Raw genomic sequence first — 26,965 nt, forward strand, 5'->3', positions numbered from 1 at the left:
TGTAATGAATTGTTTTCAGAGCCCAAAATACAGTGTTTGTGAAGAAAGGAAATCTGAAACAATATACCCCATACAAGCCATTTAATATTTGACGGCAACAAGAAGCATGAGCGACCCAATAATATGGCATTAAACTGAGCCAACAAGTTTGACAACTCACAATTGCTAACATGATAGTGATCACACAAGTCAAATGGTCTGTCACGCACAGTAAAAACTAAAAACATGAATTCACTTAATGTTAGAGAAAAAAAGCAATTAAAAACCAAAGTGAGGCGCTTACTCATATTTCACCTTGAGACTAAGAAGCTGTGAAGCCCAACTGAGTAAATAAAATTTTCCCTGGTAAATGTACAGTAACGCACACTTACAATAAAGTGACATGTACTAGACTGCTACACAATGAAATTACCTAAAAAACTGATAGCTATTAAATGGAGATAACATTCAAACCACCTACGGTTTAAAACATATGTTCATACTTTCTGGACTAAAGACATCTTGTTAAGTACGAGTACTACAACATACAAGTATGGGAGGAAAAATAAAATGGTTCAAATCCCATTAAAACGACTTTAAAAAGGCATAATATATATTGCTGGTAATATTTTTATCTTTAAGAAAATATAAATTGTGCGACTGAAGCTTACAATACACTGCTGGCAGTAGTGCCAGGGTCTGTGGTGACCTACTGGAAAAAGGGTCATCTGTCGAGGCGTTGTGTGCTGAGAGACTCCCCGGGAAGAGAGGAAAGACAAAAACAATAAAAACGACATTTGGACATCTTGTGATGCCTGAACCCCTTGCACCAAAACCCAGATGCTGTCACGGTGGAATGCTGCAGATATCACATGGGTGCACGAACAGCGGACTATAGTCAAACTCATACAGATACATAAATAAGGAGGGGGGGGACATTTAGGGTCACGCAGAGGGAGTGACAACATGAGGGAGAAATTGTAGTGGGCAGAGACTCCAATTGACGTTAGATGACATTGACATGGTCCAGAGCGCACAGCAGCTCCTCTCCCTGCAGCAGGCACTGGCGGCCCTGCAGCGGGGCGTTCACCTCGCAGTCGTCGCGGGTCAGATGTGGCAGGCTGAAGAGGGAACTGGTGTTCTCCGATGTGCAGCCCAGCAGACGGCTCGCCATGTCTGAGGAAGAACGAGATATTAAAGAGTTATGATTCTATTAGTGCTTACACTGTATGCTGTTTAAAAGCCCTAGGTTGCCCCTTGGTCTGTATATAAAAAAACAGACTTAAGTATTTATTTCCGATCTGGTTGAATCACCTGAAGGCAGCAGGAGTATGGTCCTGGTTGTTCCTGACTCTGAGGCCTTCAGCTTTTTGCCCTGCTCCACTTGTTCCTGGGGCAAAGTACCCTAGGAAAAGCATCAACAAAAAGACACTCAAAATCTCCATCTGTACACATAAAGTAGGTTCTATGAAAAACACATTTGAATGTTGGGGCCTTACCTGTCCAATAATCTCTTTTATGTCACCCATTTTTCTTTTGCGCTGTGCATTCTGGGCTGCCAGGGTCCTGAGCGAGACTTCTTTGTCCAGCTGTGGGGTCCTGCGGCACAGTAATGGTTATTAGCAAACACAAAAAAGCATTACAAAGCAACACATGTTGTGCATTTTGGGGACTTACCTCATAGCAATAATGGGGGCCGTTTGAGGGGCCCTGAGAAGTGCTGGGGACGCTGTGCGGCTGCTTGGTGCACTGTCCGGGGAGAAGGGATAGCTGTGGATGTCCTGTGTGATGTGGATTGGAGAGCTCTGCAGGGATTTGACGGGTCCACAGGAGAGAGGCTCCTCTGGGGTCAGGCTGCGCAGCTGGAAGTCATCGTCCATGGGGATGTAGGGAGCCAACATCTCCAGATCTAAGTCTTCCATCGCCTTCATGGGAGAAAAAAGAGGATAGAATCAGAAGGCAGAAACCTTTACTGCGTTTCATTTAAAAGAAATCTCCTGGCATTGTTACCTGTGTGGTGAAGAGGTTCTTGGGATCTGTATCAATGGCAAACAGCTTCTCCACAAAGTCTAGTTTGGAATCTGATTTCATCTCCGAGTCCATGGGGAAACAAAAGTCCATGAGACTGCCAGCCTAAAGAGAAAAGAAGTCAAAGGTCATTCACTTCTCAGTACATATTCGTAAGTGAAGGGTTCATACAACTACAAACAGTAACATTCAAGCACATTGAAGGCTTTGAACATCATACGTTAATTGTTAATATAATGGCAATTGCGAAATATAACGTTTACAGAATGAGTTTATATCTACTACTCTTTTTGTTTATATTACAAGCTGTTCATAGTAACAGTAAGTGGAGAAAAAGTGTGTGACAATAATTGAGTGTCTGACCTCTGTTGATCTGAGGCTGGTGAAGGTGCTGGACGGAAAGCTCTCAGCTTTGGCAGCCTCAGAGCTGATGGTGCTGACATGGAGGGGCTCGCACGGCGGCAGAGGGGAGAGAGGCAGAGCCAGCTTGTCACTGGTGGAGGGAAGCATTACATCGTTGTAGAGAGGGACCTCCTTCAGCAGCTGGATCTCTGAATCTGTATCAGAAGAGAGAGGGAGGTTAGAATCGATCACCCAGTGTATTAACCCTTATTAACTGCTGGGGAGGAGTTTAACTCATAAGGCGCCATCAGAGCAGATCGCGTTCACACCGGAATAAGTCCCTGAGGGAGGATTAGGCAAATGAAGCCGCTGACGTCACTTCTTCTTCTTCTGCTTTGGGTTTACTGGCAGGCCGCAAACCACGTCCTGATCTGTTTTTACATCAACACGGATGCATATGTTGGTCATTCAGACCTACAGTGCAAAAAAAACTTGAAGCATTTTGAACCAATGAAGTGAACCCACACTTAATACAATTAATAAATAATCAGCAAAAAAGGGGAAAAAAATAGCATAAATAACAATAAATTCAATAAAAGTAATATTGTTTAATTTGGCATCAACCTCACGTATTCCTGCGTATGTGTCTTCTGCGTGAGACGTGTGAGTGAATAATATGTGTGATATGTTTGTGGTGTGGACGAGGAGTTAGTGTGTGTAAATGAGGCCACGAACCAGGGCAGCTGAAGTCCAGGGAGATGATGGCGTCTCCGGCAGCCGGGGCCAGCAGGGTGAGGGCCTCCGGCTCCTCCTTCAGCTGGTCGTAGAGGCTCACAAACGGCTGGGCCTCTGCCGCCTGAGTGAACAGTTTGATCACATCCAGCTCTGGGCCTTTCTCCTCCACCTCCTTCAGGGCCGGTGACATGACCAACTCTCTGATCTCCACCACAGCCTTCACTTCCTCCTCCTGCTGCTGCTGCTGCTGCTGCTGCTCCTCCTCCTCCTCCTCCTGCTGCTGCTCCTCCTCCTCCTCCTCCTGCTGCTGCTGCTGCTCCTCCTCCTCCTCCACTGGCTTCACATCCTCCATCTGCTCCAGAGACAAGACCAGTTTCTCCTCCTGGATGTCACTGTAACAGAGTTATGTTAGGATTAGGTTCACTGAGTGCAAAGGCTCTGAAAATATACAGAAAGAAATTGTAGTATGTATGTCTTTTTTGTACAAACCAGCTATTTCACTTCACCTAAAACTAAACACAACAACCTGACTGCATTACAATCTCTTCTGAAATACAAAGAGCCTTTATAGTACCTAAGCACAAAGTTGACGCAGACGATGCACTGTGGCTGAGAGTTCTTGTTGTTGTAGATGACAGTGGCTTGTGTTTCCACCCACACAAAGCCGCCTCTTTTAGCCAACATCCGGTACTGGCCTGTGCTTACCTGGCCCTTTGCAAACACTAAAAGCAAAGAAAAGGGAGGATGAGAAAAGATCGATTCAGACATTTGGCTGAAGGTTTAGCAAAAATAACATATTTGTTGTGGATTTATGAGCAAGATTGAATTCATACACTCATGTTGTTCATGCTTACAGTTGTGGTGAGTCTTGGTAAGATGGTCTGAGTCCATAGCGTGATAGTAATCATACACAGACCGGTTCAACAGGTCCTCCGGGTCATAACCCATCAGCTCAGTGATCCTGGACAAGCAAACAAAAGATTATTTCCTCCACTCACTCACACTCGGCTTCTGCAGTATCTCCACTGAACACTAGGGGGCTCTGTGTGACCATGTTAGTGAGAGCTTTGGCAATGAAACCCAAAGTACACGGGTGGTTGAAGCAGCTGAATCAATTTACGTTAGGCACCAACGCACCTCTCGTCACAATAGGTGAACTTCATGTCCATTGTGTGGCGGCTGAGAAATGTCTTGGTGTCCAGAGGGACCTCGATGTTGGAGGGGTGTTGGATGGGGTCGCAGATCAGAACCAGGTAGGGGACTGGGGGCTCCTTGTGCCCGTTGGGAGTCTCCTCAGTGCAGCCGTCATACACACGGACATGACCGGAGCAGTGGAGCACCTGGAGGGCGACAACAGGAGGGTCTTTACACTTCTATTACCATTCCCAGACCCCATTGAGCATTAACAGTTTTCCTGGATAAGTAAATACATTCAAATACAGGGTGCTTTGAAATCTCCTCAGTTATGTTGCCTTAGTATTTTGCCTACACATATTGATTTTTCTTTTCAATTTTTCTGGACTTATTTGTGTAGGGGGAAATGCAATTGTAAAAGACATTTAAGAAGTACTCTGAGATACATTTGTGGTTAGGGCTTTGCGAATAAGTGAAAATTAGTCTTTTTAAATGGTGGGTTAATTACATTACATTGCATTTAGCTGACGCTTTTATCCAAAACGACTTACAATAAGTGCGTTCGACCAACAAGATACAAACTTGAAGAAAACAGAATCATATCAGTACATCAGGTTTCATAGAGCCAACGCATTTCAAGTGCTACTCAACTGGCTTTAGATAAGCCAGTCCTTTATTAGTATATAAGTGCTTTGTTAGTAATTCTATTGCTCGAAGTGGAGTCGTTAATCATTTGAGTTGTAAGTTTTCATACTTACTCAACAGTTTTTCTATTAGGTCAATTACCGGTTAAAATATGGGTTGAATGCATTTTCCTATATGTGTATGTCAAACAGAGACACTAATGGTTTCATTTGTATTAGTACTAGTATAATGTTCTAATTTCCTTTGCACATTAGGGTTATTGGATTACTGCTGATTTAAACATCTGCTACTCTAGTTTCTGCATTTAAACTTCAGTATTCTAACTCTTTCCCTACAGGCAATATTCAAATACAACTCCCACAAGATTTAAACATTTTTTTTTTTTTAATTCTTCAACAAGAAAATATTAGTATGTGTTTAGTTGCTCTCTTTCCATCTTAAAAGCTGCGAGTGGGAAGTGGCTTTTAACACAATAGCTGTCATTATCCAGACTCGTGATTTGATATGCTCTACAACCCTGAAGGAAGCCTTTCAAGTCATTGATAAAAGTTAAATAAAATAATCAGAAAGATAATATTTACCACTTTTGAGTCAGACTGTGGTTGAATGAAGTTTAATAAGCTTCACTCACATCCCTTGTGTTGATAAACATACTAGCACATGGTAGACTGAGCAAAGTGTTAATGGAATGAATTCCTCTAACCAAATATATGTATAACTATACTTGTTTTAACATTTCTAAAAGCATGTTCTCACTGATTCCTCTAGGGGCTTACCTTCCATGCAGCTGATTTGACATTCACAGTGCGGCCCCTGCTTGTGAGAGTGCATTTCATTCGGAGGAAGAAGCTGCGTGCTGTGTTTGGTTCCTTGTTCTTTTTAGAGCCTGAAATCACACAAACAGGAAGACATGCTGACTGAATCAATTGCTGTTCTTTTATTTCAAATTGCCCACAGTTCACATTTGCATTCTCAGGAGACAGTAGGCTGTGAAACAATGTGGTAAGCTTAGCCAGGTAAAAAAAAAAAGGAAGTGAAGTACCCAGCTGTTGTATCAGAGATAATACCAGCGTGCTAAATGGCACAGGAGGAAAGCAAATGTGGTCTCATAATTCAACTCCCTGAAAGAAAACAATACATACTCAAACTAAATCACTGAAAGAAAACAACGTAAATGTGTGTTGTGTGAGCAAAAAGGGAATTGTTTCAGAGATGTAGTGTTCTGTTACAGTAATGTTGAGTGAAGCTGAGTCACTTAAGTCCAACAACTAGCCTACTCTACTCTAATCACGTTGGCCTCTGGACTGAAGTGGGGGAAATAACGTGTTCCGATAGCCTCCTGGTCTGAGTTTGCCAGCTGAGAGTTATTTGTATTTCTTCCCGTTTTGTCTCTCACCTGTTTTGTGCACCAGCATCTCCCTCAGCTCTTCCTGATCACAGGGATGAATGAAGTCAAACACACTGTATCCAGTCAGGTCAAACTGCAGAGAGAGAGAGAGAGAGAGAGAGCAGAGTGTTAGTCCATGTTGGTACATGCAGCTGATTCAGTAATGGTGTACAGTGTGGCAACTTTCAAACGTTAACAATTAAAGGCCTAATGTGTATTTCTCTGTTTATTGAACAGAATCTGTAAAAACTTACATAACGTTAACAATAACCATATTTTATTTTCTGCGTCTGACTCCATTTTCCATTGATCTTATACTCTTTCCTCTGCGGTCTCTTTATTGTTGAGACACAGCAGGTCAAATCGGACCAACCTGTGCCAGCCCCAGGCACTTGTTGACATTCTCGGTGAGATAGATCATATCTCCATCTTCCGACAGCACCATGAGAAAGCCCTCCAAAGCCTTTAGGTAGGAGCCGTTGAGCTGGGCATCGAGATCTGTTTCCTCCTCTGCCATTGGCTCTTCTGGAGGAGATAACAGAGAGGGGAGGGATAGGGGAAAAAACAAAAACCAAGAGATAAGTCACATGAAAAGCCTTTATTGTCAAAAGAACATGTTTGCAAGGCAGGACACTGCGACACACAGAAAAACACACTACCCACAGGTATATCTGCAAAGAGATCTATGTTGAGCGTATGTGTCTCTGAGAAGAACAGCTGATTCAGGGTTTTTCTTTCCTCCCATGACACTGTTTTAATTGTGGCTTATCCCAGTGGGTTGAAAACATTTGTTAATGTAGTATCTGGCACCTTTATCCAAATAGTCAATTCTCAGGATGCCTCTAGGATAATAATTACAATGGTTACAGAATTTAATTATCAATGAAGTCCAGAATGATCTTCTTTTTTGTTTTGTTTTTTTTAAATCGTATGTGCCCCAAGTTTGTGTCCTGACAGGTACAACAGCTACTGACCAGTGCTCAGCAGTTTCCTCATGCGCAGGTAGCTGATGATGAGCCTCATGATGGAGGCCTTGTCCAGGCTGGAGCTGACGCTGTGGGGCAGGGGCAGCTCCTGGGCCAGCTCGTAGAAAACCTCCGACTCCTTCCCACGCCGGCTCCGCGCTGCATCCCTGGACTTCTCCTTCCTCCGGTCCGAGCTCACCCTGCGGGGGACAGGAGGTAGGTCAGCCACAGCATGGCCACACACTGCTTCTGATCCCACTATGCACACTGCAAGAGCTGACATCCTGTGTGTGTGTGTGTGTGTGTGTGTGTGTGTGTGTGTTGTGTGTGTGTGTGTGTGTGTGTGTGTGTGTGTGTGTGTGTGTGTGTGTGTGTTGTGTGTGTGTGTGTGTGTGTGTGTGTGTGTGTGTGTGTGTGTGTGTGTGTGTGTGTGTGTGTGTGTGTGTGTGTGTGTGTGTGTGTGTGTGTGTGTGTGTGTGCGGGGTCTGCTCTGCTGTCACAGAGGAGGCAGCAGCAGATGGAGTCCGCAACAAGCAAGCTCTCAGCCAAGCAGAGCTCTGTCTGGACCCCAGTCAGACTCATTTACATACAAGGCTATCTGCAACTGTCTTATTGGCTGCCGCCCACTCAGAGTGATTGGCTGGGGGCCGGGCATGGACTCCTCTGTCTCTCTCTTGGTGCACAGTCGAGCTACAGTGCAACACCAATCATCCTGACATTTATGAGTCTGGGCGAAAGAATCCACAGGGAGGAGAATGATAATGCTAACACAGAGAAACACACACAAACACAGACTCTGTGACGACTTCACACACCCGGACAAACTCATTTGACCTGAATATCGCGATAACAAATGAATTGCCAATAAATGAACTGATATTGAAGAGTACCAAGTTCAGCCCTTCTACTGCTTTCAGTAGACAGCAAAACATTACAACACATTTGAAAGTGTTTACAACATTCATTTGCTGAACATATCCAACATTAAAACAGAATACAAAAGGCACCAATAATGTTTCGAAGAGCAATATCTACCCATCTCTCTTTTATCTAACTCGAAAAAAATCACAGAGTGAACTATCATGATCTTTATGCGTAGAGGTTGTTACGCACGTTGTCATTGCGATCACGGTAAACATCTTCTGCAGCCCTAATAAGAATCCCTCAGAACTGCCATCTACTAGCTCAGGTTCCATATTAGATGAAGCATTCGTCCAGGCATTTATCCAAGGTCTGGCTAATGGACTCTCAACACACTGTAAACAAGAACCTAAGTCCTGGCAGTGTTTTAAAAATGAAAAAAGAGGCAGACTTAAAAGGACACATTGAATTGTTCAAGTTACTATACAAATGCTTATGTTATTTGATGGATTTCTCGATATGGAAAACCGTGACTTTCAAACCAGGAACTAATTGAGTTTTATTCGTAAAAGTGGGCATGTGTGAAGCTACGCCAACAGAAATAGACTGGCTAAATCTGCAACATAATAGTCAACATGAGTGCTGGTGCCATTATCTCCCTCTCTCACAACCACGACCTCATTACCTCAAATGCATTTGGACAATGGAGCAGCATCAAAATGGATGGCAGTTCAAAAGTCCTTGGCTTTGAAATGTACACCTAATTGAAATTGATCTGTTGTGTACTTACAGCAACGGCCAAGGCCATGCTGTTCTTTAAGGCTCTCTAACAATGTAGCCTCCTGAATATCAAATTGTCTGGCAGGGTAACAGACGGGTCTTTCATAGGGTAGAGAATAGGGAGTGTTTGGTTATGTGCCAAAACTTTACATCCAATAGAGATTTCAGATCAAATAAAAATGCCGGTCAATGGATTCAAATCTTCTCCAAAATGCATGGCTTCCTCCTAGGCCCATGCAGCACCTCAGAAGTCAGGCCACTAGTTCTTCCGTAACCATGCTTGTTAACAAACCAAACCAAGAAACAAAACATCCTTGAAGGAGGTAAAATAAGCGATAAGCTGAGTGTACAAACAGTGCAGAATGAAATCGATCACTTTCAACCTTAAGAATTCAAACCAAAAAACAAACAAACAAAGATGGAACTAGGGATGCTCCGATCGATCAGTCACCGATCGAGATCGGCCGATACTCACTCTCTACCGCTCTCTAAACATGCCGAACGCGAGAGCCGAACGCGAGAGCCGATCGCATGACGTAAAATACATGACACTTTTCTCTGTGTGCGGCAAAAACAAGCTCGCCAAAATGGCTTCACCGGTCTGGCAGTATTTCAAGGTGTCCGAAAAAGACAGTAAAATAGAGGAATGCAACGTGTGTGAAGCAGAAATCCTGCAGCTCCGCCCGCTGAGACGGACCGGTAAGCGGAGCAAAACACACTTATGGCCCGTCCACACTACAGCTTCAAAAAAAGCTTGGAGCTGGGCGTGTAGGAAGCTCGACCAACAACCAATCACATGAATCTCCCGCCCCTGACACACAAGCAGCGGTTTGTTTGGCTAGAGCTTGTACTGGCATATGATTTGATTGGCTGACACTTCCATCACTTTAAATGGAAGATTTAAAGTGATGTTTAAATCTTCCATTTAGGCCCCGCCCACTTGATCGGATCGGTATCGGCCGATACTGATTCCGGCGATCGTCCCCGAAATTGGCGATCGGAGCATCCCTAGATGTAACCACTTAACCCATGTTGGATCTTTGCCCAACCACAATAGACCGCTTTCCTTGTCCATCTAATCCCCGTTTGACGAACAAAGGCCCACGGAAAAATATATGACCGGTTCTTGGTTGTGCATATACATACAATCCTCCCCCTCCTCTAAAACATGTTAATGTTTACTGTGAAATAAACAAGTTTCAACCAAGTCTGCAATTACAGCCATACGTGTATACATTCATCCTCATGTTTGCATGTTTGCCAAAACCACACACAGATATTTGCAATATCTCCTGTCAATCCCAGGGGACGAGTCACTTTGAAAGGTGATCGCAGAGTAATGCAAACACCTCGGGATCGATACATTTCCTTTCTTTCAAATCTGACTTTGGCACTTACTTTAACAATATCACCTCCAACCTACATTCAAGTAAAGAAGTTAATGTGTCATCAGAGGGAAATGTATCACAAATGATTAACAAGCCACGGCAGACAGGGACACTAAAAGTCCTCTTGCTATAGCTAGTGGCTAAGCTTCTGATCTAATGTCAGACTAACTTCACACATTGTAATAGGCTGTTATTTTCCGTTGTAGTGTCTGCAAGCCATTGTGTCACATGCATTCATGCAAATCCTATGCAAATGAATTAATCTTTAATATTCCTCTGCTGACAGGGACAGAGGAGAGACATAAACTAAGCCTACATTCAAACAGTAAAGTGTCTGAGTCCCTGTGTGTTATTACTGCAATACCAACAATTCAGAGGGGAAGGAAACCTATGCAAACGTACAGATCATAAAATAATGCAGAATGTAGATAGAAGCACAAACCCCTTAACCGTATCAAATGTATCAAACGAAGCCCCGTGACAGAAGGTCACAATAAACCCACAAATAGTTATGCAATAATCAGGCTGTAAGGTCCAAATGATGCCCTTGCGCTGACCAGAGGTGGTAAGTAGTGGAGTACAAATACTTTTTACATTTTTCTGGTATCAGTACTTTACTACTACTTATTTTTCTGATGACTTTTTACTTTTACTTCTTACATTTTTAACACAATATACCTGTACTTTCTACTTCTTACATTTTCAAAACAGGCTGGTTACTTTAGTTTGAATCTGTGTTTGGTGGCTTGATCATTATTATTTAGAGTCATGGTGTGCCTATTGATTTGAACACGATCAGTGTATCCATCATTTCCTGGTCTTCTCTTAACAAGAAGGACAAATGAAAACTGTCATTTTGCCGTTGTTCAGCATCGAAACATTCATTAGCTGACAATGATATTATTGTTCTATTAATATAAAGTGAGGTCAGTTACTCTTGGTAGTTATGGGTACTTTTTACGTACATTTCGAAGCCCATACTTCTTTACTTTTAGTAAGTTTAGTCTAAAAGTCAGTACTTCTACTTTTACCAGTCTTTTTTAAACACGAGTATTGTACTTCTACTTGAGCAAAGGACGTGTGTACTTTTGCCATCTCTTGGCGGGTAGCATCTCGCAGCGGAGAAACTGTGACGCGCTGGGACGACTGTGACGGCTGCTAGTGGAGCCTTGCAGCAACTCTGCTTTTCTGCACCACAATCTGGTGCTGCTGAAATTGGGACTACTCGGCGCCATATAGAGAGAATTATATATATTATATATATTATATATATTCTATTATACGGCTCTGGGACTACTAAATGAGTGAGACTCAAATATCAGAAGTTCAGAACAAGTTTTAGTAGTTTTTATTTTATTTTTACTACATTTACTTTACTCAGGCTCACAGAGAGGAAACCAGTTTTAAGATGTTGAAAAGTTCATTAAACATAAAAAGGCATTTCAAAGAAGTTGTGTTATTCTACATTTTGACGCCAAGATTTTCTGATTTTACTGCAAATGTATATCGGTTCCAAATATCGGTTATCGGTCTCCTTGATTACTAATAATTGGTATCGGTATCGGCCTTGAAAAAGCCACCAGCTTTTCGCTGGGATCGGTCGATCCCTAGTAGTTATGTAAACAAAGTAGTGTTGCACGGTGTACCGATACTTGAAAGGTACCGCGATACCCTGCCGTTAAAAACGTTACGATTCCTCCGTTTCATTAGTATCGGCTACTTTAAGAATGACCGGGGAAAAGTACTCCTGTGAGAAAGCATCAGCAGGCCAATCACGTGGTTTCCGAAAATAACCGAGTGTACAAAGACGATCCACAAGCAGAAATGTGAGATCCACGAGCAGAGATTTGAGATCCGCAAGCACATTTTTGGTCGACAAATACAAAATGGATTCACAAATGCCTGATCGAAAGTTGTAAATGTTAAAGAGATATTCACAGATCTTTTTTTTATTTGTGAAAATATTTAGCCTATTTGCAGATCCGTTTTACACTTGCACATTTATTTGTGAGTTTGCAAATCTTTTAAATGCATTTGTGGATGGTGTTTACCCTTTACATATCACATATTTACACACAAATTATTTTTATGTTCACACAAATTATGAGACATATCTATGCCCATACTCTCTATGCCTCCCCTCTCTCGTGCACGCGCTAGCTGACAGAGCATGTGAGAAAACGAGAAGCATGGCTGCAAGTGGGAGTGTAACTGCCGCTGCACCTCGGCTTGTTGACAAAAAACACGCCAGAAGCTAAATTCGGAAGTATTTTAGCTATATCTCTGACAGTGAGGTTATGTTCTATTTTTTGTCGGAGACCTCATTGTGTTGAATGTCATTTATGTTGTTTAATATACAAATCTATTTTGACAAAAAAGTAGTTTGAGATGATGCTTATTTGTATTTAATACGAATTCTTGTCATTTATTTATTATTGTTCTCATTGTTTAAAAGTTTGTGTTATGGTTATGGTTTCTGGTGTGAAATAAAGCACAATAATTACATTTATGACTGTTTCCCTTTTTTTAAAGAAAAGTATCGAAAAAGAATCGGAATCGCAATCTTGACTTGGTATCAGTACCAAAATATTGGTATTGTGACAACACTAAAACAAAGTGTACATTTTGAGTTGTAAAACAGATTTGAAGAAGTGGATTGGTGTCACACATTTAAAACAAACCGTGTAAATGAAAGTGGCCTAGACAATACTACCAGTGTTTTATTACTAGGGGCTGACTATTCATGTTCTCCTGTCAGTCCTGCTCAGTTGTGATAGTAAACACCATCTTATCTAATGCAGTTCAAGGTAACACCACAACTATCCTTATATGGGAATACATGTAGACTAGAGTATCGCTGAAAATAAAACCATTTTACAGACAAATAAACCATGGGTATACATTTAATACATGAATGGACAGTCTTAAAAGCAGCAGAGTATAATATCATCAAGGCATCACAAACATGCTTTGAATATTTTAGTGGAATAAAATCAATAGGTTTCCCTATTTTAGAAGTGGGATAAAAGAGCAACAGTAAGTGCTGTTGTAAGATATTTCCTTGTGTTTAGCTACTCAATAAATCATCTACCAAGAGAAGCGCTAGTAAGTGCACCTAGGGTTGCCATTATTTTGTCATGTGAGAAGAACAGTAAGGAGCAATAGCATATGGGGTAGTAACAATTATCCACAAAAAACACTTGTTGAGTCACTATTACTGCAGTTTTGGGAGTAACTGGCCTTTGTCCAATTTTACGTTACAACAGATTACCGGTTTAAATGCTAAGCAAATCAGGTTTTTGTTTATCCCCATACTAAATATATCCGCTGTTGCATTTGATATTTTCACAGTTCATCAGTGGTAGCTTGAAGGCTTACATGTTTAAGTTCACAGTACACACAAATAATGTACTACTTTCAAAAGGAACTCTTGTCCATATCCACTGGGAGGTTTGGTCCTGGATAACACACTATAAATGACCACTATTGTAAATCATTCACTAAGCTAACATAACTCAAATACTACTACAACTGATAACATTGGGCCTATGAGCAACCAGCAAGTCCACAGTACACCCTCCATTCTTCACAAAAACAGCCTCTCCTTTGAGGGTCGGCGAGTCAGACTCAGCCAACAGCTTTAACAAATCCGCCTGCATCGGATCAAGTGTTTTACTTCAATTTAAAAATAAATGTAAGTTTTTTTACCCCTAAATTGGTAAGGGAAATATAGGGCTCAGTGAGACCATTCAACAATATCAGATTGTGCACTTTAGTCATCTGTGCTACTGATCGTTGGCCTGTTTCACAAAACAAACATTTAATTTAAAAATGGCTTACTTTGAGCATGACTTTAACATTTATTTGTTGCAATTTGGTATCACACAGTAGTTTTAAAGTTATCATAATTCATAGTTATCATTATTTGTTGACAAACAATGGCATCCTGCATAAGCCCCAAACCTTAAAATTAATATAACATAAATCCAATTTAAGTATGGACAATAAGTCCATGGCAAAAAGGAAAGATTAAACACTGAATTATTCAATTTGGGTACATTTTGAACACTGAACTAAGGGCACTGGCAAATGCATTCAACAGGAAACATTTGCGTGCATATTGCAAACATGATGTATGGAGATATGGTGTTAAAGATGTATCAGTACAAAGATAAGATTTGAAATCTTACTGCACAACAAAACCCGTAAAAGCATTTTCCGACGTGTGTCCTCTTGAAACGTTATCCTCCAGTGAAGAGCAACTTCTCAGCGCAATCAATCAGTCCTGACAATTAAAGCTTAGGAAGTTTAATCAGCTTTTTTTCCCATTATATACCTGGCTGGCAAAACCTTCTCTATATTTATTTTTCACAGTAACATGCAAACGTATAGAGTTATAGGGAAAAACCAGACAGCACGGTTTAAGTAGGGTGAAAATAATGCCTTAAGAGCACATCTCTACGGAGCCCTGGAGGGTTCATAGAGAAAAATAAATAAAACGTGGCCACGCTTTAGGAACACGCTTTAGTAACTCAGCGTGCGCACGAGTTACTAAAGCGTGCGCACGAGTTAATAAAGCGTGGCCTCGTTTTGTGTGTGTGTGGGCATTTGTTTATGATAGTATCGTTCGTTCCGGTGCACTCCGGCAGGACTATAGCACATCGAGATTAAGATTAAACGAATTTCTTTCACTTGGGAATACACATATAACTATGGAGAACCAGATTTGTGTAAATTACTGTTCGTGGTAATTTGAAAACAAATGCCGGGGGTGTCGGACACACACACACACACACACACACACACACACACACACACACACACACACACACCACACACACACACACACACACACACACACACACACACACACACACACACACACACACACACACACACACACACACACACACACACACACACACACCTGGATATGTTTGATTTACCCGGTTTAACAAACGCGATGTCGCTAAGCGGTCCTACGAAGCTGGTTATCAACTCAGCAAATCAACCAGGGTTTCTGTCCGGTTGAGAGTGCGTTCACGTGAAAGGGACGGGGTTACCAACATTTGACCAATCACAAACATGGAGACGCGTGCTGACAGCGCAGCGTCATACTTCATGAATGAATAGTGTAAATATCAAATCCTGCTTCGTAGTACAGGCCACTGGTGCCACAGAGATTTCATAAAGTGAAGGATGTTTTCCTTCTATAAAACAGCTGTGGGCAGCAGATTCTGTGAGTCACGGACAGGAATCCCTCAATTTAAATAAAACGAGGCCATGCTTTATTAACTCGTGCCCACGCTTTATTAACTCGTGCGAACGAGAAAGTAAAACGTGGCCACATTTTATTTATTTTTCTCTCAATGAACCCTCCAGGGCTCCGTACATCTCTGTCTTCAGCTACAAAACTTATCTCAAAAAAGTCTGCAAACAATCAAAACCAATTCCCAGAGGTACAAGTTCTGACTTGTGCTCACAAAACTTCAAACAGGACAACCTCCAGATTGCCAGGCATCGCTACACACATGTGGCCACTCCTATTGACGTTAGGGCTGGGCGATTTGGGCTAAAAATAAAATCTCAATTTTTTTCTTCTAACCAATGGACAATTTCCGATTTAAACCTCGATTTTTTTCAGTTTTTTTCTAAACAAACCAGACCAAGGCAACATTTAAATAAATACATATTTTCTTTATTAACACAATAAAAATAAATGAGATTACCAAGTAGTCTAGGCCTATGTGAACAAATCAGTTGTTCAAGAATAAAAAAAATAAAATAAAAACAGCACCACTTGGCTTTCATTAATGTGCAAAGATTTTTTTTAATCAAACTGAAAGAAAATCTCGTGTAGGCCATCCCTGAAAAAACCTGTAAAATGAAATACAACAAATAATAAATAATTATAATGAAATGAATAATAAAAAAATACCCTCAAACAAAATAACATTCCTTTAACTTTCTAGGAAGTTGTCTACTCCTGTTCCAACAGTCGTTCTACCATCAGTTGTCTCGAACCCCACCTGGTTAGGGACTCGGTGACGAGGTTGTGAGATGGTAGACCGAGCTCAGCCTGTACCACTTCCATATCTCTTCTCTTCTTCCAACTTAAGGAAAAGACACAACCTTTTTGCAAACCCCGATGGCACGGTCAATCCGTGGATCTTTCATACCATTCACTGTAAAAAGGAAAGAAAAAGGGAAGAAACTAGGGATGCACGATAATTATCGGTCCGATATTAGGAATTATTTATGACGTCATCCCGATAAACCCGATACCAGTATTAATAGCCCCGATAATATAAAATATATTTTTTGGGTAAAAAAAAAGAAAAAAATACTGCGGTGTGGGTGGATTGGGATGAGGGGCGCTTGTTTTTCACTCGGCTCCTCCCGTTTTGCCAGTACTGTGGTATTAGTGGTTTAGGAAGAGGGGAGTTCTTCACAAATCCAGCGCTCCCTAATACTTCGAACCTGATCAGTCACCTGAAACATCGTCAGCGCTACGATGGTGTGTTAAATGCGTACGAAGACAATAATACAATACAAAGTATGTGTGTGTGTGTGTGCGCGTGTTGGAGCTATGTGCAACTCAAGGCATATGCTCGAACCGGAGCTGCCTGGACGCTGCAATCATGTTGCACACTATCCGTGCTGAGTGTACTGGCTTTTCGTACAATGTCCCACTGTCTGGCTTCCTGCATAAAGTCAAGTGCTCGGCGCAGTTGTGGCGAAACGTCGCTCCTCTGTTTTCATTTAAACAGCTCCTTATATCCGTTAGCGCAGCTAGCTAGCACCAGATGCTAACAACAACAATGCACGTAAGGTCTCTCTCTCGCTCGGGCCACACATACACACACCCTCCCGGTCCTCCAGATGGCCAGTCGGTGCCTGCCGGTGAGCGTGGAAGTGTGGTCTGCCACAAGCGGGCGGCAGGAGCGGGGCTGTCAGCATCAGCTTGTCGATGGTATTTTAAACTCGATGCGCTCTGAAACTACGGGGCGGCCAAGGAAAAAAAATACACATGCGTTAAAATAATTAGTGGCTTAACATTTTTTTTATTATCGGTATCGGTCTTGAGAAGCAGGAAGTTATCGGTATCGGTTTCAAAAATATCGTGCATCCCTAGAAGAAACCAAAAAGGAACATGTTAGAATGGCACCATTTAATCAATGTGACAAGGACAGCATTCACACATTGTGATAGTCTTTTTTTGTATGATTTAAATATTATTATACATTATCCATGACAGACAAACACAAGAAAAAACTGTATGACAATACAAGGACATGGCTGTAGCACAAACCAGTGGGAGGAGGGAGGGTTAGTGTTAAATTATTTTATGCATACACGCATATTATCTTACACATCATGATAGTCTAACACTTCTTAATTAAGCTTAATTCTGTTTGACAAAGAAAAGAAAAATGTTCACACTGTAGGTATAATTTAATTAATGCGTAGCCCGCACACGTCACACACACACACCAGACTTTTTTACTGAATAGATAGGTTGTCTCGCATTTCCCCTCCCCCACACTAAAGCCATCACTGAACCTAATATGCAACTGGATCAATCCATTCAATTCGTTTCTATACATACATGTAGCACTTTCTTATGCATTGTGTAGCCACTTACTGATGGCATTGTGAAGTCTGGGTCCAAAGCATTGGAGGTTGGGCCACTCAGTCAGTCTCAAGGCTTTAATCATGTTGGAACCGCTGTCCATAGTCATGCAAACAAGACGGTCTTCTCGAAGCTTCCAGGAGGCCAGCGAGTCTTGTAACCCTTTGGCTATTACTTCGCCAGTGTTGTCGTCCGGGAAGTACGATGTCTGCAGGCACATGCCTCGCAGGGCCCATTCTCCGTCAATAAAATGCACGGTCAGACTCAAATATGGGTGTGTGGTTCGGCTGGACCATAGGTCGTGTAAGAGCCATTTAGGCACATTTATTTTGGTAATTAATTATGGTTTTGTGAGCCAATTGAATATTCTTTAATTCAACTTAAATGAGCTGATTAACTATGAATTATTATTATACTGTTTTTGTAACGTGTCATCTTGCTTATGGACAGCTCTAGTTTATGTGTTGTTATTATTTATACAAAGCAATAGTAGGGGCGTGCTCAGGTATAAATGACGCTGCCAGCATGACACAGCAGGAAGTCTAGAGAGGCAGTTGGACAACGTTTTTGACCGCACACATCCGTATGACCAATGGATCTTGTTTGTTTATTTGTTTAAATACCGTGCAAATGTTACACGTCAGCAGTGGGCCGCCAGCTGATCTATTGAACCTCTCAATAAAGCACCAGAATGGAACGAGCAAGGTATCTTTTGAATATACGCGAGTCAATACTCGAGCTCGCCTCCTAGACTAAGTGGCCTTTGAACATGGATTTATTTGGACAATTGGCCACTACAGGTCGGTAGTGGTGGAATAATAAACTATGTTTTGCAGATGCTCTGCGACTCTAGCTCTTGTTGCGTTATATAAATTGGGCAATGCAACTGTGGTGAAATGCTTGCGGCTGGGCAGTTGATATTTCGGGTCTATCGTTTGCAGCATCTTAATGAACCCGTTTTTTCTACGATATAGATGGGGACCATATCTTTTGCGATGTAATATGTCACCGCATCCTTTCTTGTCATAAGGAATGACTGTTGAAAATGCTGCTGCCAAGGTTACCTGCTTTTATGTAGGCGCTTTGTTGCTTGAGCTAGCATCTGCATCTCTTAGTGTTACACACTCCTGCCATTCCACTGCATGTCTCTGTCGCAGGTGCTGGAATAAGTTGGTTGTGTTCCCATGTTTTGCAGCGATCGTCTTTCTACAGACCTTACACAGAACAGTTGTTTGTTCTATGTCTGACCGCTTGTACCCGAACCACTTCTATACAACTGAAGTAGCACCTTTTTTAGGAATGAGCTCTTCTTCATCTGTGTTCGTGGACATTTTTATGTCGGTGGTGCGGTGAATGTGATTGTAGTAGGCTATGTGACTACCCGATCTGCAGCTCTGCACATGCGCACAGCAGATCGGGCAGAGCTGCAGATCGAGTAGTCACAGGCAATGTGGCTGAGTTTTGTGCGGGTTCTGGAAAGTGAGAGAGTAAGCTACTACGGAGTCCCTTAAAGCAAAACAAATCTGCGGAGTCTAGAAATGTTTTTAAATCGCGATTTTTCGGTTCAGCCATTTCACAAACCGTAGGAAAGTAAAAATGCAAATTAATCATTAAAACCGAAAAAATCGCCCAGCCCTAATTGACGTCAAACCCTAGTGATTAAGAGATGAGACAGAAATAATACCTCAGAGACACCGGATTAAACTGCATCAAACCAGACCGCATCTCGAAAATCACTGCATGGATGAAACCTAGCAAATATTTATTGAAACTACACAGGATGTTCAACTTTGAAAATGATATAAAGTGGAATTTTTTTAATTGGCTTATAGAACAAGTAATAGATAAATACAATAGATCATATTCTCACACATTCTCACCAGCATTTACTTCAAACTGAAAGGACGATAGCTACAGTCAACTATTAAAATGGGGGGACTTTTAATTGCATGTTATTTTATGTTTTCCAGGCAATCAGTTTATTGATTACACCATGTAAATATTTCACATGAAAGCGACCCTACTCTTTTACATTACGATGTAATTGACTTGTGTTACAGATAGGGGTGTAACGGTTCACAGAAGTCACGGTTCGGTTCGTACCTCGGTTTGGGGGTCACGGTTCGGTACGGTTCGGTACTAGGGCAGCAACAAACAACTAATTTGATAGTCGATTAATCTATCGATTAATGAAACGATTAATCGACTGTTCGGCCTATTACGCCTTGCACAATTTCTCAAACGCTCTTATTTAGCTATCAACTTTTAGATTGAGGTTGTTTTAGGCATGTGGAAACTAACAATGAAGACAATAAAGATGAATACTTGATTAAAAAATACATATTATTAAATTAACTAAACAAATTGTTTACAAAATGAACATTGCTTTTTATTTAAATTAAATAAATAATATTTCACATCAAAAGAAACAACAGTGTTTTAGCAAATAGTAAATAATCTGATGACAGAACTTTAAACAGAATAGCTGAAACTTTAACAAACTAACTCAGTTACCTCTAATCATAAACCCATGTTTGTATAATGTAGTTAACTCCGTGTGTTGCTGCTAGCATACATAACACCTGACGTGAAAACGTTACTCGTGGACGGGGCTACAGAGCAGCTAGAAAGACAGTGGAACCCGGTGCATTCCTCCGTCTGAATGTGGAGCACTTTTGCTAAATGTTTAGACAAATTGCTCGTGTTACCGCCCTCACATGCTAAACTCTTATTGCACTTTTGGCAACGAGCATCGAGACGGGTAAAGTTTAACCACACCTCGGAGCGCGTTCTCTCCGCCATCTCCGCAGTGTGTTGCTGCATGTAGCAGCCGCGTGTGTGTAAACTGCCCCGCCCCCTCCCACACAGACCAGGGAGAGATCTCGTCTGATCGAAAATACATCATAGACGTATTTGTTTGTCTTTTTACATATTATAAACGAGCAGGCCACACTAAGACTGCGATATAATGTTTTTGTATCAATAATACATGACATATATTTTTTAAATGTCTCCAGTACTAATAACGTTGTAGCTTAACGGCGCGTAAAACGCACGTGATGACGTCACCAACGAATCGGCGACTGAATTAGTTGGCAACTAATTTGGTAATCGATTTTAATCGATTAGTTGTTGCACCCCTATTCGGTACAACAAGAAAAAGCAAAAAAAAGTCCCAAATGCGTCATTCCAGGTTTGTTGTTATTTATTTTTGAACAGTAGTGCAAGTTTCAGTTTCAAAATAAGGAACTCTGACATTTTGAATAATTAACTGTATTAAACAGTTAAAAACAAACCACAAACAGCACCACACACTCAGATGGCCATATTATCTATAATGGCTGATGTCAAACTAAAAGGTTTCATCAAGCTGTAAAACTAAAAAGAATGTCTTGAAAATATTACATCATAAATAATAAGAAAGTGTTTCCAGAGCGCAAAGTCGTTGAAAAACATATGCCAAAAGCTTCCGTTATTTATTTTGGTTTCACGGCTTTCATGTCTCTTGGCTTCTTAAAAACAGCGGGGATCAGCTGTTGAACTGCTGTTGTCTTTTGCAGGGCTCCGGTGATTGGCAAATCTGGGTGATGCCTTCTGATATGATTTAGCATGTTTGGCGTGTGTTACCATTAGCATACCGCACCGCTATCGAACAACGCCGACACACCGTCTTCTTCCGATCCACCACTCGCACGCTTCATCGTTATTGTAGTCCACAGGGAACCCGAAATGTTCCCACACAGCTGATTTAAAAGAAGCAGGTGGGTTCTAGCTCCTGTGTGTTATCTGAAATCGCCATACTAACTTTTCTTCTTCTTGTATTTTGTTCGTTTTGTTGTTGTTTCTTCTTGTTCTTCATTTGTTGTTTAAGGGCAGCTGGCAAACAGCTTTTAGGCGCAATACCGCCCCCTGGATTATATATAGTGTAGTGGATACTGCCCTGAATGACAGACTTTTTTCCCACTCGTAAAAAAAAGGCGTATTCGTCGTGTGACTGCATGTGCCGAACAGTGACGTCCGAACCGTGACGGTACGGGACGAATACGGATACCGTTACACCCCTAGTTACAGAGTGAAGCTTGTGAATGTTTTCACTGAAGTAGGTCAATGTACACCAAGAGGTCAACTTAACCCCTAGATTCCACAGGGTCCGTCTGCGCCGCGGCGGTCACAGCAATCGCAGCCACTCTAGTCAATGGGTGCCATTCCACCAGACGCGCCGCGTTAAGGCTAGATGCGTCCCAGAAGCGTCTCGGCGCTGGGCTCCGCTAAAAATAGGATGCAAGTCTATTTTCTACGTGATGTGAGGCGTTGCATAGCGCCGTGCATGAAGTGGACCGGTCAGAGCATCCAGTCAATCCCCAAAATAAACTAATTTTGCAGACCCTATCTCTTCGTAGTCTTTCAAGTAGGAGGAGAAATGCCAGCGTTCTCCTCCGGTTTACAGGCATCTTTGAATCATGTCGTTTATAACTGAAATATTACAATTATTATTAACTTTGTCTGAACAAAGTAGCCTTTCCAGGAAATATGCCCAAATCAACAAAAACTGCGAACCGGCACGCAAGACGCTCCGCTTCTGAAACGCTCCCGGTGGGTTATGACGCTGGAGGAGGTCGGACCAAAAATGCGGCGCAGGCAGACCCGGTGGAATGTAGGGGTAACGGCGCGTCCACACAGCGGCGTGCGTTGAAAGCTTCACTTCACTTTGAATGGGGTGACGTCACTTTTTACCGAATTGCATTGCGGGAAGCGACGCGGAGCTTTGCTGGCGTGGCTCGCTGCAAAAGTTCAGCAATGTTGCACTTTTGAAGCCTCGGCAGAAGCGTCAGCCAATCATATGCCAGTACAAGCTCTAGCCAATCAAACCGCTGCTTGTGTGTCAGGGGCGGGAGATTCATGTGATTGGTTGTTGGTCGAGTTTCAGACACGCCCGCCAGCAAGCTTCAACGCACGCCACTGTGTGGACGGGCCGTAACGGTACGTCCACAAGGCAGCGTCGCGTTGAAGCTTGCCCGTGGGCGTGTCTGACGTGCAACCAACAACCAATCACATTAATCTCCCGGCCCGGACACAGAAGCACGCGGTTTGATTGGCTAGAGCTTGTACTGGCATATTGTTTGATTGGCTGGCGCTTCCGTCGACGCTTGAAAAGTTGAACTTTTCTCAACTTTCGAAACGAGCAACGGAGGCATAGCAACGCGACGGAACCACAATGCAGTTCGGTGAAAAGTGACGTCACCCCATTCAAAGTGAATGGGAAGCGTCTCCGTTGAAACACGCCGCTGCCGTGTGGACGTACCATGACTCAACTCAGCCCAGCTGGAGTAATAGTTCTACTGAATGATAACTAGTCAATACAATCAATCATTCTGACAAAAGCATCCATTTGATCTCTGATGATTCATTAAATAGACCCTCCATAAAAACGCGGGCTAAAATCCTTGATTATGCGGGCTAAAATCCTTGATTATGCGATCAAACATGCGGGGTTTTATGTGATTTTATGCGGTGAAATTGCGGGGAGTTGCGACATATGCGGAAAAAATAAATATTTGGCTGTCTTATTTATGTATTCTCTCTCACACACAACCTGCCACTAACGTTAAACCCCTTTACTATTCAATTAAACACATTCAATGTTTATTTATTGTAAAAGCAATTGGGCTATTTTACACACACACACACACACACACACACACGCAGAAATGTTCGTCGGTAAATGAGATGGATTCGATTTTTTCATCTTGGTGTTTTCTCTCTCGTGTGAGCTCCACACGTTCACTCTACGGTGTTGTTTACCTTCTGTGATGCGCGAGCTGATGACGTCGCGCATCATCATCACTTCACGTCAAGAAGAGTTAACTTTTTTTTTTAAACTTTGTGTGGAAAAATGCGGGGATTATGCGGCCTTTTGATAAATATGCGGCTTTTTAAAAATATGCGCCATTTTGCTGATTATGCGGTAATTTCTGCGATCGCAGAATCGCGTTTTTCTGGAGGGTCTAATTAAACTAACTATATGACTATAACTGTAGTAAGTGTGTGACACACCACTTAGATGTATAAACTAAAGAATGATGCTGTTTTACCAAATTGCATTTCCGGCCACGGCCTGTCCACACAGCAGCGTTAAAAAAATCTTGGAGGTGGTCTGAAAGCTTGGGGATTTTTTGCGAGCAACGTGACCAACAACCAATCACATGAATCTCCCGCCCCCGACATACAAAGCGATAGCAATGTTAAAACGAAGTAAACTGGGTATAAAATCCCCAAACAGGCGAAAACCTACCAGTTTCACCCACTGTCTCTGCCACCTCCCTCCATACCTGGTTCCTCCGGTTTGTATCCCGGTAAGTTATTAGCGACTGGTCATAAAGAACCGAGTGATTTTCTACCGCAATAACTATTCTCCTTCATTTTCAGGAATATAGAAAATGACCTGCGGTCTGGCTCTCCCAGCTTGCACGCGGTTTGATTGGCTAGCGCTTGTACTGTCAGATTTGCATAAACGGGATTTGATTGGCTGACGCTTCCACCTCAGCTTCAAAAGTTGAACATTGCTCAACTTTTGAATCCTGAAAATCTTCACTTTACTTCCCCACAATGCAGTTCGGCGAAAAGCGAGGCAAAGTGACGTCACCCCATTCAAAGTCAATGGGAAGAAGCGTTGAAAGATTTTTTTAACGCTGCTGTGTGGACGGGCCCAGAGATAATTAGTGGCAACTAATACAATATTTTGGCCCTTTTCAAATGATTAAAGTAACTAAACAAGTTCAGTGACAATCAAGGTTGTTTTAAATGCAACTATTCCTAAATTATAACTTTCTATGACAATTTGAAAACTATATTTGATTACGTATCTAATTAAACTTAGCCACAAACCCTAACCAAACCGGGAAAAAATAGAGAAATTCAAACCAAGGACAACAACAAGCAACCTTAAATATTTCATCAGAAACCACACACCTCTCTCCAAGCGCTGCTCACGTGAGGCTGGCAGCTTTCCACTATCACAAACAGTATACCACAAGTATTGTACTGTTAATTGGATACATTAAGCCAAGGTATGTGTCAGAATTACAACAAATGTAAATAGAGTCAATGTTACACCTGGGAAGTCTCAACACAGATACAACACGTACAAACAATAGCATGCAAAGCCAAATTAACTTTAAAGCAGATATCGTGACGCGATATCGGAAATTAAAAAGTAGGTGCCTGTTCAAAACATTGCAAACTTAATAAATCATTTAAATTATATATTTGTGTCCGACTTTCATTTGTACATCGTTCTGTGATGTATAGTAGCTTTGATAGCTGTCCATACCTTCAGACAGCCTAAAAGTAAAACACAAGTTGTTTATGCACAGCCCGAAAGCAGCTTCGAGATGACGAAGATGAGAAGTTGTGATCAGCTCCGATTAAATTGTGATCAATTCTGTAGCTATTCTCCAGCGAGCAAGTTTTTTTATGAAATACCTGTATATCCCTCTCATCAAAACAAGACTCTACACTGTGCAGGAAAAACAATTACATACATGAAAATGTATCCATCCATGCCTTCCACGTGAACGCCCTCTCAGCTGGACGGTGGACGCCAGTGGACGGAGAAACTCTGGGTTGATTTACCGAGTTAATAACCAGCGTCGTAGGACCGTTTAGCGAGATCGCGTTTGTTATGGTTAGTTAACCCAGATAACTCAAACATAGCCAGGGTATGTTGAACTGGATTCGTAGTACAGGCCTTAGGTATACCGTTAGATGTAAACAAACGTCAACAGCTATATGACAGCTAGCCAGCTTTATTAGCATCAAGCTAACCATAATAGCGTCGCCAACACGCGCATTTTGTCGACAAAACACGGGGCTCAACTAACAGTTAACCTTGAAATAAATCACATTAGGCCACACCAAGAGAAGAAAACAAATGGTATTTGAAGACAAAAGTTGTTAAGTCAGCTCTCAAACAACAGCATAGCCTGCTGTGTAGCACTAGCTCGCATCGGCGTTACCTTTTCTTTTCTGGTACAGTTCCTGTGTCCATGTCAGGACGAAAGGACCCGAGTTGAATCTCTCTATCCGTATCCGGGCCGTCGAGAAATGAACCAAAATACCGCGTTTAATAACAGATATAGATCCGTAAATCCTCAGGCGCTTTGCATACGAGTTTTCACTGTGTATATTTTGTCAAAGCAATCAAGCTTTCATCCGCTAAAAAAGCATACTCCTCTACTCTTATCTACTGTGGAAATGGTGCCACGCTGGAGAGAGAGGTTACTCGCGGAGACAGACAGTTGCTCTGAGAGCGGCTGGGAGGCTCCTCCCCCTGCCGCCGCGGTGGCGCGCAGTCACATGCCTTCTCCACCGAGGACGCGCAGTCACATGCTTTCTCCACCGAGGACGCGCATAGGGAACCCGTGTAGAGCCACATACCATAACACTTTCTCATTCACTGTGATCTATGACCAGAGGTGGAAAAAGCACTCAGACGATTTACTTAAGTAAAGCACTACTAGAAATAATTAAATACTCAGATACAGGTAACACATCCTTCATTCAAAATTGAACTCAAGTAAAAGTATAAAATAAATTGTGCTTTTTATATCTGTTTTGGGTTTTCTGAAAAGTCTTACTCCCATCATGTTAGTATTCTGTACTGTGTACAAAGACATACTATATGTTACATTTCTGGATTTCCAGGAGCTGCGTTTTGCTGATTTAGGTCATGTTTACAGGACGCACATAGGGGTAGAGGACAACCATGGCTGTGCTTTTGCTTTGGCTGAAAATAAATCCTGTTCAAATGTCAAACCTAAACAGTTTATTTTATTTTGATCAAAAATACTTGACATGACTTGAATAAGATTCATGTTGTCCTTACCTCACCCTGCCCTGCCCCCCTCCAGTTCCTACAAATATGTTATTTTAAACTGAAAAAATTACGTGATATAATATTAAACGATGTTGAATTTAATCAGTGTTTATGTGCAAACTACATATATAAGGAGAAAGGGATTTTCTGTGTTGATATCTCTTCACCTCACTTTACCAGACTCCCAATATTTTCACAATGTTATAGCAGAGT

The 26,965-nt window shown here is 41.9% G+C and overlaps 1 protein-coding gene across 1 annotated transcript; it reads right to left on the bottom strand.

The window, feature by feature from the left end:
• Positions 1-64: 64 nt before the first annotated feature.
• On the bottom strand, positions 65-26,187 carry hif1aa (hypoxia inducible factor 1 subunit alpha a). Its single transcript, XM_034111549.2, has 15 exons — positions 25,893-26,187; positions 7,225-7,415; positions 6,624-6,775; positions 6,260-6,344; positions 5,640-5,749; positions 4,222-4,424; positions 3,939-4,045; positions 3,659-3,806; positions 3,085-3,476; positions 2,371-2,564; positions 1,990-2,112; positions 1,657-1,904; positions 1,479-1,578; positions 1,294-1,384; positions 65-1,155 (listed from the first exon to the last, which is right to left on the bottom strand). Exons 1-15 carry the CDS (start codon positions 25,922-25,924, stop codon positions 986-988), a joined length of 2,346 nt encoding a protein of 781 aa, XP_033967440.1. The 5' UTR covers positions 25,925-26,187; the 3' UTR covers positions 65-985.
• Between the last annotated feature and the right edge of the window lie 778 nt (positions 26,188-26,965).

This window comes from Pseudochaenichthys georgianus, chromosome 22 (genome assembly GCF_902827115.2).
Source record: "Pseudochaenichthys georgianus chromosome 22, fPseGeo1.2, whole genome shotgun sequence".
NCBI lineage: Eukaryota > Metazoa > Chordata > Actinopteri > Perciformes > Channichthyidae > Pseudochaenichthys > Pseudochaenichthys georgianus.

Coding starts and splice junctions, on each gene's coding strand:
- hif1aa (XM_034111549.2), bottom strand. CDS start 25,924: ATGGACACAGGAACTGTACCAGAAAAGAAAAG. Junction 7,416..25,892: donor ACTGTACCAGAAAAGAAAAG/GTAACGCCGATG, acceptor TGTCCCCCGCAG/GGTGAGCTCGGACCGGAGGA. Junction 3,807..3,938: donor TACCAAGACTCACCACAACT/GTAAGCATGAAC, acceptor CTTTGCTTTTAG/TGTTTGCAAAGGGCCAGGTA.